General features: G+C 52.4%; 1 protein-coding gene across 1 annotated transcript in view; it reads left to right on the top strand.

Annotated features, from left to right (window-relative positions):
• rai1 (retinoic acid induced 1) overlaps window positions 1-15,000 on the top strand; it is a gene marked incomplete at both ends in the record, with an annotated part of 38,428 nt that overhangs the window by 19,425 nt on the left and 4,003 nt on the right. The window contains 7 exon segments of the mRNA XM_080775199.1: window positions 1-602; window positions 604-1,353; window positions 1,792-4,315; window positions 5,111-5,883; window positions 6,421-6,615; window positions 7,599-7,692; window positions 9,903-9,952. The exon segment at window positions 1-602 is cut by the window's left edge and continues 70 nt beyond it. Of these exon segments, the coding sequence (XP_080631325.1) occupies window positions 1-602; window positions 604-1,353; window positions 1,792-4,315; window positions 5,111-5,883; window positions 6,421-6,615; window positions 7,599-7,692; window positions 9,903-9,952 (4,988 nt within the window).

Here is a 15,000-nt window from a genome sequence, read left to right as displayed (position 1 = left end):
ACGTCCGTAACGGAGAAGAGGAGGAGCTCGAGGAGCCTTCTGAAGAGCTCTGCAGCAGGACGGACAGTCCAGACCTTCATACTGACGCCGAGGCCACAGAGGCCGCCGGCCAGCCCGACGCGGCGGAGAGCGCCGCAGCGACGGCCGCTCTGCCGGAGCGCGCTTCGGAGAGAGACTCGGCCGTCGGGGGCGACGCGGCTCCTCCTCGGCCCCGGACGGCCACGCCCGTCTCCTCGGCCCTCGACGACAAGGCGAGGCCGGCGCCTCCGACTCGGACCCAGACCCCGGACCACGTCGATCACAGCGACGTGAAGGTGCTGGAGCCGGACTCCCCCCAGCTGCCCGGGAGGTCCGTCCTTCCCTCGCCGCCCTCCTGGGCCGACACGCCGCCCTCCCCCAAGAAAGGCGACGAGGACGCGGAGCTGGGAATCGGCTGCGCGAGCGCCGTCACCCCCTCCTCGGCCAATCCCGAGCCCGTGGACCCGTGCGCTCAGCCGCAGCGTGCGTTCGGACGCAAGCACGCCAGGGGCAGGCGGAGACTCGCGCCCTTGGGCGCGGGAATTGGCCGACAGCCGAGCTTAGACAGGGAGGAGGAGGGGGGGGGAGGAGGAGGAGGAGGAGGAGGAGGGAGACCCCTCGCCACCGCCACAGACACCCTGCATGACCCCCAGCAAAACCGCCCTCTTCTCGGAGCAGATGGAGCTCGCTCACCAGGACTCCTCCACGCAGGCGCCGAAACCTTTAACCGAGGGCTCTCGCTCTAGAATGTGCACCCGCTCGTTCAACGCACCAGAAGTGCCCCCTAAAGTCGATCCTAATGCCAAGAGAAAACCCGGGCCCAAACCAGGTTCAAAGCCTGGCCCCAAACCTGGCCCCAAACCTGGAGCAAAACCGGGCCCGAAACCAGGCCCAAAACCAGGAGTTAAACCAGGTCCCAAACCAGGACCTAAACCTGTTTCTAAGCCTGGACCTAAACCTGGGCCAAAACCCGGGCCTAAACCGGGCAACCCTACAGTAGTAGTGAAACCTGTGTCAATTTTACCAGATCTGCCCCTAAAAGCTGAGCCCCCTGTGAGGCGCAAACCTGGACCCAAACCGGGTTCTAAAACTGGGCCGAAACCTGGACCCAAACCGGGTCCAAAGCCAGGCCTGAAGCCTGGCCCAAAACCAGGGCCTAAGCCGGGCCCTAAGCCTGCTGATGATCCACCTCCTGTTGACATTGTGCCCCCCAGGGCCCCCGTGGGTCGCCCCAAAGGCTCCGTCTCTAAAGCAAAGCTCATACAACAAGAAGGAACCATTCAGCCTCCAGAGGCATCGGGGAGAGGACCGAAGAGCTTAAATACTGTGCCACAAGTAAACCAGGAAGTAAAACAAGTTAACCAGGAAGCAAAACAAGTTAACCAGGAAGCAAAACAAGTAAAGCAGGAAGTAAAACAAGTGAACCAAGAAGCAAAACAAGTAAAACAGGAAGTAAAACAAGTGAACCAGGAAGTAAAACAAGTGAACCAGGAAGTAAAACAAGTGATCCAGGAAGCAAAACTGCTGAACCAGGAAGCAAAACAAGTGAACCAGGAAGTAAAACAAGTGAACCAGGAATCAAAACAAGTGAACCAGGAAGCAAAACAAGTGAACCAGGAAGCAAAACAAGTGAACCAGGAAACAAAACAAGTGAAACAGGAAGCAAAACAAGTAATCCACAAAGTTAAACAGGAAAGCTATGAAATAAAAGCGACGGGAAGTGATGGAAAGAACATGATCCTCAGATCCAGAAAGAGCTCACTTTCAAAAGAGAAAGAGAAGGGCAAAAAGAAAGAAAAGGACACAGAGGAGAAGGTTCCAGCACAAACTCTGACTGGGACAAAACCCGCTGAGGTTCCTCTGAAAGCAGAAGCTTCTCCGAGGACACACGAGGATCCAAGTGTCAATGTTAAAACAGACAAGAACACGGACACAAGTGTCATTCCTGAAACGGACAAGAACAAAGATGCAAAAGCGCCACTCGTTCCACCTTCACTGACGACTCAAGCTGAAGAGAAGACGGTGCTTCTTCCGATAAAACGAAAACTTAGCCTGGAGCCGTCTCCCGTGCCCGTGAAGAAAAAGAGAGGCCCGAAGCCCAAACCAAAGCCGCTGCCACCGGACGCCACCCCGGTGGAACAACAGGCTCCACCTAAACCCAAGGAGAAGGGCGTCCGCGGCCCCAGAAGGAAGCGAGGGCTGCCCAAGAAAGCCTCCTCCGCGAGCGCTTCCACGACGACCAAAGACGCACCGCCCGCCGCGGTGGCTGACGGTGACATCACAAGCGAGGCGCCCGCCATGCTCCCTCAGTGCCCGACGAAAACAAAGGTGCTCCCGCCACGCAAGGGCAGGGGGCAGAAATACGAGGCCATGGTGCAGAAAACATCTCCCGGCTCAAAGAAACATCTCCCGTCGACTCCGCAGTCGGACGGTGGCGCTCTAATGGACGACGCGGCCAGCAAGCTTCCGTCTCAACACGTCCCGAAGGACGGCGAGACGTCTGCGACGGTTAGCGACACCGACGGCGCGCCGAAGGGGGAGGCCAAACGGGTCGAGTCTAAAAAGGAGGGAGCGAGACAAGAGGGCGGGGACGCCGCGAGAAAGGAGGAGGCGCGGAACCCGGAAAGGGTGAGGCAGGAGGCGCGAGAGGAGGAGGCGGCAAGGCCGGAGGAAACCAGGCTGGGAAACGCCAAACCGGAAGGAGTGAGACGGGAAAAGACGACAGGAAGCAAACAGACTAAAGGGGAGTCGGCAGGTGTCGAGGTTTGGAACTCGACGGGGGCCCAGAAGGAGGCGGTGTCTGCGGCAGGCGCCCGCGGAGAGTTAACACAGCCGGCGGCCCCAGCAGGGGCTCCACCGGACTCGGCCGCAGGCGGCGGCGGCACAAAGTCCACCAGGACCAAGAGGAAGCGATGGGCCATGGTGGAGAGCACGGACGCCTCGGAGGTCGCCCTGGAGGCCCAGAGCCTGATCGTCACGACGCCGCGGCTCGCCAAGCAGAGGGCCATCAAGAACAACCACGAGATGCACCTGAAGACGAGGAGGAAGCGACGGAAAGGTCAGCCGGCGGCGGCCCTCGTGGCAGAGGGAGCGGACGCGCCCGAGACGACATCGCCCGAAACGCCGGAACAGACACAACAACAACAACAACAACAACCACAGCGACAAGAGCGGGAGGAGGTAGCGGCGACGACGGAAGAAATCAAGACGCCGTCCGCCGAGTCGTCTTCGCCTCGTCCCCTCAGCCACGCCGAGACGACGACGACGGAACCCCCCGCCCAGGCCGCCGGCACGGAGCTCCCCCAGAAGCCCCGGAGAGGCCGGAAACCCTCGGCCAACCCCGCCAAGAGGAAACGAGGGAGGGCTCCGGCGGCGGGGGAGCAGATCCCCGGCAAGCCCGTCAAGGTGTACAAGAAGCCCGGGCCGAAGCCCGGCATGAAGGACGCCCTGGAGGTCATCGAGGCCGTGGTGAGGGCGGCCGGCTGCGAGCAGAGGGAGAAGGAGGAGAGGGAGCGAGAGGAGCGGGAGAAGAGGGGCGGAGCGGAAACGAGCCAGGAAAAGGAGGAGGAGGAGGAGGGGGACGTCGCGGGCCCCGTGGTCACGGCGCCGGAGAGGAAGAAGGAGGCGGTCGCCATGAAACGGATCCGCCGCCGGCCCCTCCCCAAGGACGCCAGGCTGTCCTTCCGCCCCTACGTGCGGGTCACCGACGCCCGCGACTTCCCCTCGTGGTGCGCCGTGGTCAACGGGCCCGAGGAGGCCCTGGTCCTTCAGAAGCGGCGGAAGAGGAGGCTCCTGAAGATGAAGAACCCCGTCACGGTGGCCAGGATAGTGCCGCGCGCCGCCGCCATGCGCCAGGGACCCGCGGTGGACGTCCACCGCGGGGACGACCGCGCGGACGGCGACCGCGGACAGCGGCGTCGTCTCGAGTGTTGCCTGTGCGGGCGGCCGGCCAACTACAGGGACCTGGGCGACCTGTGCGGGCCCTACTACACGGAGGACAGCATGCCGCGGAAGATCCTGTCCAGACGGTACACGGAACAGCGCTTCAGGGCAGAGGGCAGCCCGGCGGCCGACGGCGGCAGCAGCGGCCGTCAGGAGGGCGGCGACGGCGCCACAGGGGAGCCGGCCGGCTCCTCCTCCAAGGCCGAGGGAGAGGGAGAAGGCGGCGGCGGGGAGAAGGAAGGCAGTACGGACGCCTCCGCTGTAGCGGGCAGCAGTGGCGGCGGTACCAGCGGTAGCGGCGGACACCATCACTGGCACCGACACAGACGGGCGGATCGAGCGGAGAGGAGAGGAGGTCAGTGGTGTAATGCAGTGCTTCCCAAACCTTTTTCCATGTCAAGTGACCCCCAAAAGTGACACTAATTATATCCCCGCGGACCCCCCATTTGAAAAGATATACCATGCAGGGACCTCCCATAAGAGAAGATTTTTACGGCTCTATAGCGGTGATTCTCAACCCGGTTAATTTCAAGGACCCCCCCCCAGTTTGACATGCATATTAGTCTACCGACCCGTCAAACCAGGAAGTTATGCAGGAACGCCTACTGAGTGGCAAAAAACTACTTTCCTGGCCTTGACAGCCCATACATACATAAAAAGTCCTATCTGATTGCATTAAACAACATTAAACAATGTTAAACTCACTTTGCCTGTTGCTTTGCCACTCGATGTGCCATTCACTTTAAGCATGCGCATACCCTCTATTACCATATCCCAAAAAATGGGGGTCATATTTTAATTTGGGACTATTTATTTCCCCACAAATGAGTCTTGAAAATTTGGGGGGTCGTCTTATAATCAGAGTGGTCTTATATTCGGAAAACAATACGGTAGGCTATTTGACAACGTTAGTGATTATTACTACAAAACTACATTAACCTCTTCAGCCCTATACAGCCTACATTTTGACAATTTTTTAAAGATATTTTTACACATTTGAAAACTTGAAACGTGTCTTTCCGCATCTACTTTTGTACATTTTACCCAAGTGAGTATTTCCGTATTGCAGTAATTTATACTTTCACTGAAGTAAATAAATGGGACTACCTTTTTCTTTTTTTCTCCACTGGCGAAGGTGGTGGTGGTGGAGGAGGAGGCCCGCGCAGGATAACGCTCCGAGAGAGGTTCAGACGGATGCGTGAGCTCCAGGCCACGAGGGATAACGCCACCGCTACGGCTATCTCTTTAGCACACACAGGCAGCGCTACGGGGGCTAACACCACTGCTACGGCGGGTAACGCCAGCGCTACGTGGGCTAACACCACTGCTACGGCGGGTAACGCCAGCGCTACGGGGGCTAACACCACTGCTACGGGGGGAAACACCACCGCTACGGCGGATAACACCACTGCTACGGCGGGTAACGGCAGCGCTATGGGGGCTAACACCACTGCTACGGCGGGTAACGGCAGCGCTACGGGGGCTAACACCACTGCTACGGCGGGTAACGGCAGCGCTACGGGGGCTAACACCACTGCTACGGCGGGTAACGCCAGCGCTACGGGGGCTAACACCAGTGCTACGGCGGGTAACGCCAGCGATACGGGGGCTAACACCACTGCTACGGCGGATAAAAACACTGCTACGGCGGGTAACGCCAGCGCTACAGGGGCTAACACCACTGCTACGGCGGATAACGGCAGCGCTACGGCGGGTAACACCACTGCTACGGCGGGTAACGGCACCACTACGGGAGGAAACACCACCACCGCTACGGGGGATAACACCACTACGACGGCAGGCGATGCCACCGTTACGGCAGGCGATGCCACCGCCACGGCAGGCGATGCCACCGCCATGGAGAGCGATGCAAGCTCCACGGAGGGCTCCGGTGACCAGTCGGGAGGCGGCGGTGACCACAAGGTTATAATAGTTTTTTTTTTTTTTTTCATTATAGTTTTAGTTTTAGTTTTAGTTTGGACTTTATTTAAAATTTTCTAATTCAGTTAGTTTTAGTTGGTTTTTAGAGCGGGTTTGGTATATTTTTTGTTTGTTTGTGAAAACGCTTAATTTGTTGTCTTATTTTAGTCTTTTTTCTGCCCTCTCTGCACCTGACGAAGAAGTCAGGTGCAGGATTGAAAAGGGCCAAAGTAAGTATTGTGTAATAAAAACTTAAAAATGAATATTCAGTTACTGATTAAGCTTATATAAACCAGTAAGACACCTGAGAAAAGATTCTACAAATGCCTTCTAAATCCTGACAGTTTTCCGAAAAACCCATGTTTCTATATCAGTGGTTCTCAAACTGACTAAAACTAGTTTTAGTTACTTTTAGTTCGTTTTGTAAACGCACAATACAGTTTCAGTTCGCAATCGTTTTTCTCTTCCTTTTCTAGTTTTTATTTAGTTTCAGTTAACGAAAATAGTTTTTAGTTAACTGTAATAACCTTGGGTGACCAGCAGGGAGGCGGTGACAAGCAGGAAGGAGTCGACCAGCGGGGAGGAGGCGGAGGCTTGTTCCAGAGGCTGCGGGGCGAGGCCGAGGCCAACGAGCACTGGGCTCACGAGAACTGTGCCATCTGGACTAAGGGAGTGGTGATGGTGTCTGGGAGGCTGTACGGCCTGAAGGAGGCCGCCGTCAGCTCCACACAAACGGTATAACCATACACTGTAGCTCAGTGCTTTTCAACCCTTTTCCATAGAAAGGCCCATTTTTGTATTCGGAATTTGAGCCACGGAGCCACCGCTTGATGAGATTTAGCCGCATGCACACACACCCAAAACTAAAGAATATAATCTTGTTATCGTTGGATAAGGTTTTGTCCACAATTCCATGCTGTATTGACGTTGGTACCATTAGGAGAGACTATAGACCTGTACGTGCCCGTCGCAGTCGGCCACCGGGCTACTTGGGAACGATGCAACTTGGGAACCTAATGATATACGTTGTCATCATAGCACCCGTTTCAACTGTCCCACATGGAGATCTCTGTATGTGCCTACATGTGTGTGAAGACTGCAAACTGAAAAGTGTACTTGGCAATCAATTCGGCCCACTGGCAGAGCCTGATTGGTTGAGCCTCAACTGGCTGAGGCAGAGGCTGGAAATGGCACAGGTGAAAGGAGTTGTCCTCATTAGGCCCACTGGCAGAAGCGCCTGACCAGAGCCCTTATAGTATGGATAACAGACAAGCGTTGATCAAAATAACAATTATTCTACATGCTCTTATTGTGTAGACTTAAGCAATGCACTGATATAGCTTACATGACATCACTGTGGGGCGCAGACCTCGCAATGTGCAAAACTGTTACTTTATAGAATTCAAATTCAAGCTGATTTTCAAGCTTACAAAAAAAAACCTCACAAAAAGTTAAAATATGGCGACAAGAGGTTTCTGCCCGACGACAGCAACAATACACGGTAATGAGAGGTGGATACAATGACCATGCAATGAATAGACCATAATATGAGATATACAGTATATGCCCAAAATAGCAAATGAGGCATTGTTAACCATCTGTCTCTCTCTTCTCTCCTTCTCTCTCTCTCCCCCTGCCTGCCTGCCTGCCTGCCTGCCTGCCTGCCTGCCTGCCTGCCTGCCTGCCTGCCTGCCTGTCTGTCCGTCTGACCCTTGCAGGACTGCTACAAGTGCCAGATTGCGGGGGCGTCCCTTCTCTGCTGCTGGAGAGGCTGCCATCGTAAATACCACTACGTGTGTGCTAAAGAAATAGGTAAGACCCTCCCAAATACCACTATGTGTGTGTGCTAAAGAGATAGGCAAGACCCTCCCCCAAATACCACTATGTGTGTGTGCTAAAGAGATAGGTAAGACCCTCCCCCAAATACCACTATGTGTCTGCTAAAGAGATAGGTAAGACCCTCCCCCAAATACCACTATGTGTGTGCTAAAGAGATAGGTAAGACCCTCCCCCAAATACCACTATGTGTGTGCTAAAGAGATAGGTAAGACCCTCCCCCAAATACCACTATGTGTGTGCTAAAGAGATAGGTAAGACCCTCCCCCAAATACCGCTACGTGTGTGCTAAAGAGATAGGCACGACCCTCCCCCAAATACCACTACGTGTGTGTGCTAAAGAGATAGGCAAGACCCTCCCCCAAATACTACTATGTGTGTGTGTGCTAAAGAGATAGGCAAGACCCTCCCCCAAATACCACTACATGTGTGCTAAAGAGATAGGTAAGACCCTCCCCCAAATACCACTACGTGTGTGCTAAAGAGATAGGTAAGACCCTCCCCCAAATACCACTATGTGTGTGTGCTAAAGAGATAGGTAAGACCCTCCCCCAAATACCACTACGTGTGTGCTAAAGAGATAGGTAAGACCCTCCCCCAAATACCACTATGTGTGTTTGCTAAAGAGATAGGCAAGACCCTCCCCCAAATACCACTACGTGTGTGCTAAAGAGATAGGTAAGACCCTCCCCCAAATACCACTATGTGTGTGCTAAAGAGATAGGTAAGAGAGAGCACAGAGAGAGAAATGGGGGGACAGACGGACAGAGAGGGAAGCAAAGAAAAGCATGGGGCCAGAGAGGAGTAGATGAATGGGTGGCGGGAGTGGGGAGTGGGGGGAGTGGGGCTGATAGGTAGGGAGTGTAAAATTGAAGGTGGATTGAGAGAGAGAGAGAGAGAGAGAGAGAGAGAGAGAGAGAGAGAGGGGCAGTCAAATGAGCCGGGCAGAGCGAATGGAAGAAATGAAAAGGGTGGAGAGTAGAGGGGGGGGGGGGGGGGGGTCTGGTTCGGACGGGGCTTAAATAAGGAAAGGGAAATGCATCAAGACAGAATATTGTAGAGTGATAGAAGATAGACAGAGAGCGAGAGAGAGAGAGAGCGAGAGCGTGCAGAGAGCTGAATAAATGCGATGATGAGCGAGAGATAGGGGGGAGTGTGTGTGTGTGTGTGTGTGTGTGTGTGTGTGTGTGTGTGTGTGTGTGTGTGTGTGTGCGCGCGCCATTGCTTCCATGCAGATTTCTTATTAATGCTCTGCATTTCTTTAGCGCTGTTTAACCAAAGTGCTTTTACAAAGTGCACTACACGCACGCACGCAGCGAGGGAGCGACTGAGTGAGTGAGTGAGTGAGCGAGGGAGTGAGCGATAGATTTTGGGTATTGGAATTCAGCCAAGAAATGTCCACTAGGAATCTTGTTAGCATTTTATAGCAATACTCTATACTGGCGGAAACAAGCTTTCGCCTGCAATTAAGCACCTGCTGGCACTATCTGACAAGATAGGATGCGCACAATCATATAGATTCTAGTTGATGATGCACAGTAATGGGGACATTAGTTAGTTTACCAAGCAGGCACATCGCTCACCAAGCTGGTTGTGTGCGTGCGTGCGTGCGTGTGTGTGTGTGTGTGTGTGTGTGTGTGTGTTTTCAAACCTTGTGTTCATGTTCCTCCGGTTGTTGTCAGGCGTAGAACGTATAGGGATGACCTAATATGGACATTCTTGGCTTGGCTCTCTTCTTCTACAGCTCTGCTATAGAGCGTCGCAGTCCCGCCCCCCTACCAGGGTCCAGGAAATGATTCCCCGTTAATTCTCCTCATAGACATTTACAAAAGTATTTATTTAAAGACCTTTTAAGCCTCGTACAAAGGGGGGGCCGAACAAATAATTAGAAAGAAGAAAAAACAGGCAGGTGACAACACCTTTTTTGTTGTTTTTCTTCTTTGTAATTATTTGTTTGGTCCAAATATTGTGTTTGTTGTCATGATTTGTCACGACTCGAGTTGGCTTTGTCCGCGGCGTGACCGTCTTTAAATAAATACTTTCTGAAATGTCTATCAAATGTCTATCTAATCATTTCCTGGGCCTGGCGTCCTCATGAAAGGGGGCGGGACTGCGACGCTCATAGGCTGTACCTTCTATCTGCTCTCTCATTGGTCTCCATGTCTCTGTGTTCCTTCTTCCTATAGGCTGTACGTTCCATGACGATGACTTCTCCGTCAAATGCCCCAAACATGAGGTGAGACCACGCACACGCACACGCGCACACAAGCAAGCACGCACACAGTAGTGACAAACAAAAAAAAGTTCATGCACGGACAAATTTGAAGCATTAAGCCCAATTCGTCGTACGTATGTACGTGTTCACTTCATATTGTTGTATTGTTGTGGTCTTTTTGATGGTTTGTGGAGGCCTTATTTTGGCCTGACTCACACCTTTGCAACATGCATACAACATTTGTCTTGTCCGTGTTTAATGGCCGCCGGCCCCCCAATGCATTTCCAATGGAAGTCACATGGTTTGACCAAACATGTTTATTTGATGCGGGGGAGGGGGGCACAACACAGCCATCAAACAGAAATGTTTCGTCAAACCATGTGACTTCCATTTGAAATGCATTGGGGCAGCCATTAAACACAGACAAGACACAAGACAAATGTTGTATTGGGCACTGGCAGGAACTTATCATTATAGGCCAATCAATCAATCAAGCAATCAATCAACCAACAGCCTTGTCACAACACGGTTCCAGGTGAATGTGAGGTGAAACTGCAGTTTATGGAGGCTTTCACACATTTGAGCTCTTCAGTTGTGCAGGGATCTGCAGCTGAAAAGCACAGCATTGAAAAGCACAGCATGCCGTGGACGCCATGGAGAGAATGCTATAGAGGGGCTGAGATTTCTAAAAAAGGTCACTTTTGACTGGAATTTAGTTTGAATTTTTTTTAGCCCGTTACTGGAGACGCGGCGCATATACAGTACTGCATTGATTCATACAAAGAGTTCCATTATTTTGCATTTAAGTTCAGGAGAGTTAGGGGGAAAAAGGCAATTCTCCTGAACGTCGCCTTCAACGGGAACGGGAGACATTTGCATTTCTTTCACCATCACAGCAAAATGCTGCATTCATTCATTCATGGTCTAGAGAGAGAGAGAGAGAGAGAGAGAGAGAGAGAGAGAGAGAGAGAGAGAGAGAGAGAGAGAGAGAGAGAGAAAGAGAGAGAGAGGACACTTCATACAGAGAGATGAAAGGACAGGAACGCCAGCCCTCTTTGATGTCCATGTGAGCACACGTACAGTGCGCCTCTGAACTGTACCGCCCGTTGCGCTGCTGTGTCCATATGAATATGAATGGACATGTTCTGTCCCTCCCAAATGAAATACAATTAAAGGGACAATTCAACCCCTGGAGGAAACTGAGGTCACTCAATGTCAATAGTATTAGTACAAGTAAGACGCGCAAACGCGGCTCGTACATTGCAATAACAACAATTCGAATGAATTAGGTCATTTTTTCTTTCTTTTTTTTCTTTTCTTTTAGATTGTAGAACTGTTCCCAGTGTTGCCAAGTCTAGTCATTATAAGCTACTTTGGACTTGTTTATCTCTAAAGTTTCTTTAAAATATCGGTGGTCCTTGACATGGAAATGTTTGTGAACCACTGCTCTAAAACAACATTGGACAATGATGTTTGACAGTCAGCACTATAGCTTATTTTAGACTTATTTCCGACTTTTATCGAATTTTCTGACTTGATCTGATGGCCTGTTTAACATTTTCATAGACCTGGTTGCTTGTTTCTCTCGCACAGTCACGAAATGTGGCAACCCTGGTCAAAGCGGTTTGTTGTGGTTCCGTGGCACAGGAGGCAACCAGGCTGCTGCCATCATGGATAACAGTGTTTAGTAGGGGTGTCAGTAAACATCATGTCTTCAGTCATTTTCAAGTTACATGTAGTCAGTACTATAGTCACTTCAGATCAGCACAGCTGTATTGTATTAGTATAGTATTGAATCGAGAATCATTTTGAATAGAGAATAGTTTTGAATCTGGAAGAAAAATGCTTTAGAATTTTTTTTGAATCGAATCGTGAGCCCAATAATCGGAATCGAATCGAATCACATTATATTAAGCGCAATATGCCTCTTAGTTCGACTAGTGAGTAGAACTTTAACGTGTTGCTGTTTACCGTCCCTCACACACACGCGCACACGCACACACACCACACACACACACACACACACACACACACACACACACACACACACACACACACACACACACACACACACACAAACATGCACACCCTGGCGCTGGAAACCCTATTGGTCCACCAACCTATGAGCCCGCCTCCCCTCCTCCTTCCTGCCCAATAGAACGCAACGGCAAGCTCACAACGTGTCAATGTATATTGGCTATAGTTGAACTATTCAATTTTTTTTTTTCAAAATAGTAAAAAAAAAAAAGGCAAAGAAGTTCAGGGATAAGAGGTTTAGCGGTGACGAAAATGGAGCCCTTTAGAGTACTGAGTCGTTGTCTTCGCCTCGCATCATCCTCCTCTCCTCGTCATGCAGGGGAAACAAACACACACACACACACACACACACACACACACACACACACACACACACACACACACACACACAGAGATAAATAAATAAGCGTGCTCTCGCCCCAATGATTTACTGTTGATTCTTTCCAATGCAGGAAACGATTGTCAGCTCCTGTGAAGCATTGAGGGAGAGAGAGAGAGGGAGAGAGAGGGAGAGGGAGAGAGAGAGAGAGAGAGAGACAGCTAGAGAGAGGGAGAGAGAGAGAGAGAGAGACAGCTAGAGAGAGGGAGAGAGAGAGAGAGAGAGAGAGGGAGAGAGAGAGACAGCTAGAGAGAGGGAGAGAGAGAGAGAGAGAGAGAGAGAGAGAGAGAGAGAGGGAGAGGGAGAGAGAGAGACAGCTAGAGAGAGGGAGAGAGAGAGAGAGAGAGAGAGAGAGAGAGAGACAGCTAGAGAGAGGGAGAGAGGTTCAGGCAGGTGCTTCAGTGTTCAGTGGACAGTGATGTATCGTCACATCGACGGAGGCCAATATAAAATCCATGAGCTCTAGATCGCGTCTTGGGAGGATTGACTGATCAGCGTCTCGTGGTCCCCCCCCCATCACCCCCCCCCCACCCCGATCGATAACATATAAACCCGCTGACCTTGGCACAGACGAAAAAGGGCGGTGTGTGTGTGTGTGTGAGAGAACTGATCAGGAGCTGATCGTAGGTTTTTAACGGCTCCGCGGGGGGGCCTTCAGGGGGAGAGAGAGTGTGTGTGTGTGTGTGGGGGGGGGGGGCCCTTGGGGGGTCCTTGTTTTTGACAACCACGCTTGCCGCTTACAGTCTGGCGCTCTCCAAGGACCTCCCACCGTCTCACTAGGTCACCGTCTCGTTTGGATGTTGGCCGTCCAGCCACCCCCCCCCCCCCCAGGCAGTTATTATAGCCTCACGCCAGTCGCCATCTGCTGGAGGGTTGTTGACACTGCACAGTGCAGAGAGAGGAAGGTCAAAGAGGGGGAGGGGGAGGTGCAAGGAGAGGAGAGGAGAGGAGAGGAGAGGAGAGGAGAGGAGAGGAGAGGAGAGGAGAGGAGAGGAGAGGAGAGGAGAGGAGAGGAGAGGCTGACATTCAACAGAGAGCAGCAGTGCATTGAGGCAGCATGTTGCCTCCACCCCCCCCCCCCCCCCCCTCTCTCTCTCTCTCTCTCTCTCTCTCTCTCCTCTGCAGACTGACAAGGATATAACGTTGGCTGCTGATCAAACCACTCCCCCCTCCTCTCTTTCTCTCTCTCTCTCCCTTTTGCTGTCGCTCTCTCATTCCCGCCTGCTCCCCTGCTGTGCCATCTCTCTCTAGCTCTCTCTCTCTCTCTCTCTGTCTCTCTCTCTCTCTCTCTCCCTCGCCCTGTCTTGCTCGCTTTCTTCACCTCATCTTCCTTTGTGTCCCTCCTTTTCCAAAGCATCCCTCCCTCCCCACTCCCCCCTCCCTCCCAGGTCTAGTACAGGAAACGGGAGGGAGAGAGAAGGAGAAACAAGATGGAGAGACATAGAGAGAGAGAGAGAGAGAGAGAGAGGTTGAGAGCACACTGAGGCAGAACTGTCATCAACTGAGGGATCTGAGCTGTGTGTGTGTGTGTGTGTGTGTGTGTGTGTGTGTGTGTGTGTGTGTGTGTGTGTGTGTGTGTGTGTGTGTGTGTGTGTGTGTGTGTGTGTGTGTGTGTGTGTGCGTGCGTGCGTGCGTGCGTGCGTGCGTGCGTGCGTGCGTGCGTGCGTGCGTGCGTGCGTGCGTGCGTGCGTGCGTGCGTGCGAGCGATACCAATTTATCTGGCTGAGCTGTACCTAATCAAAGGGACGAGAGCACGCTCGCGCACACAGCTGTGTGTACAGAGAGAGAGAGAGAGAGAGAGAGAGAGAGAAATGTGAACAAATAAACACGCTGGGGCTGATGGGAACAAAAGGGGCGGTTACATCAGAGAGAGAGAGAGAGAGAGAGAGGCAGAGAGAGAGTAGATTAAGACGAGGAGAGAGAGAGTAATGAGAGCAGAAGAGAAAGGAGCGAGAGACGAGGGGAGAGGGAGGGCAACTTCAAAGAGAGAGAGAGACAGAGAGAGAGAGCGGCTGTGGCTCAGGGAGTGGCTGGATGTTAACCGTCCGTAAGGTTGCCAGTTCGAACCCTGTGCGCTCCCCCAGAGTTAGTGTCCAAGTGTCCTTGAGCAAGATTCTGAACGCCTAATTGCTCCCAAGTATGTGCTGGTTGGTGCCTTGCATGGTTTCCTCCGCCGTGTGTGTGTGTGTGTGTGTGTGTGTGTGTGTGTGTGTGTGTGTGTGTGTGTGTGTGTGTGTGTGTGTGTGTGTGTGTGTGTGTGTGTGTGTGTGTGTGTGTGTGTGTGAGAATGGGTGAATGGGTGAATGTAATGCGCCTTGGATAAAGGCGCTATATAAATACACCATTTACCATTTAGAGACAGACAGACAGACAGACAGACAGGAGGAGTGAGGATGATGCTTAGAGTATATATTAATTCAGACGTCACCGGATTTCTCCTCCCATCCACTTGTTGCTCAAAAGCGCATGAAGGCGATTTCACTCCGCCTTCCGGGTATAGGAACAGAGTGCATTCTGGCATGGATTGGACCCAAACACCTGAACGCGCTGTGCCGTTGACTGTACCGTTCACGCATGAAACAGCGTTCACGTGTCATCGTGAACGTGCGCGATGATAGTCAACGGACCAGCTCTGGCCCAGCGCTGCAATACC

Source organism: Protomyctophum bolini, assembly GCF_963924005.1.
Source record: "Protomyctophum bolini genome assembly, chromosome: 11".
NCBI lineage: Eukaryota > Metazoa > Chordata > Actinopteri > Myctophiformes > Myctophidae > Protomyctophum > Protomyctophum bolini.
Note: the sequence above shows the minus strand (reverse complement) of the source record. Positions and strands in the feature narration are given on the sequence as shown.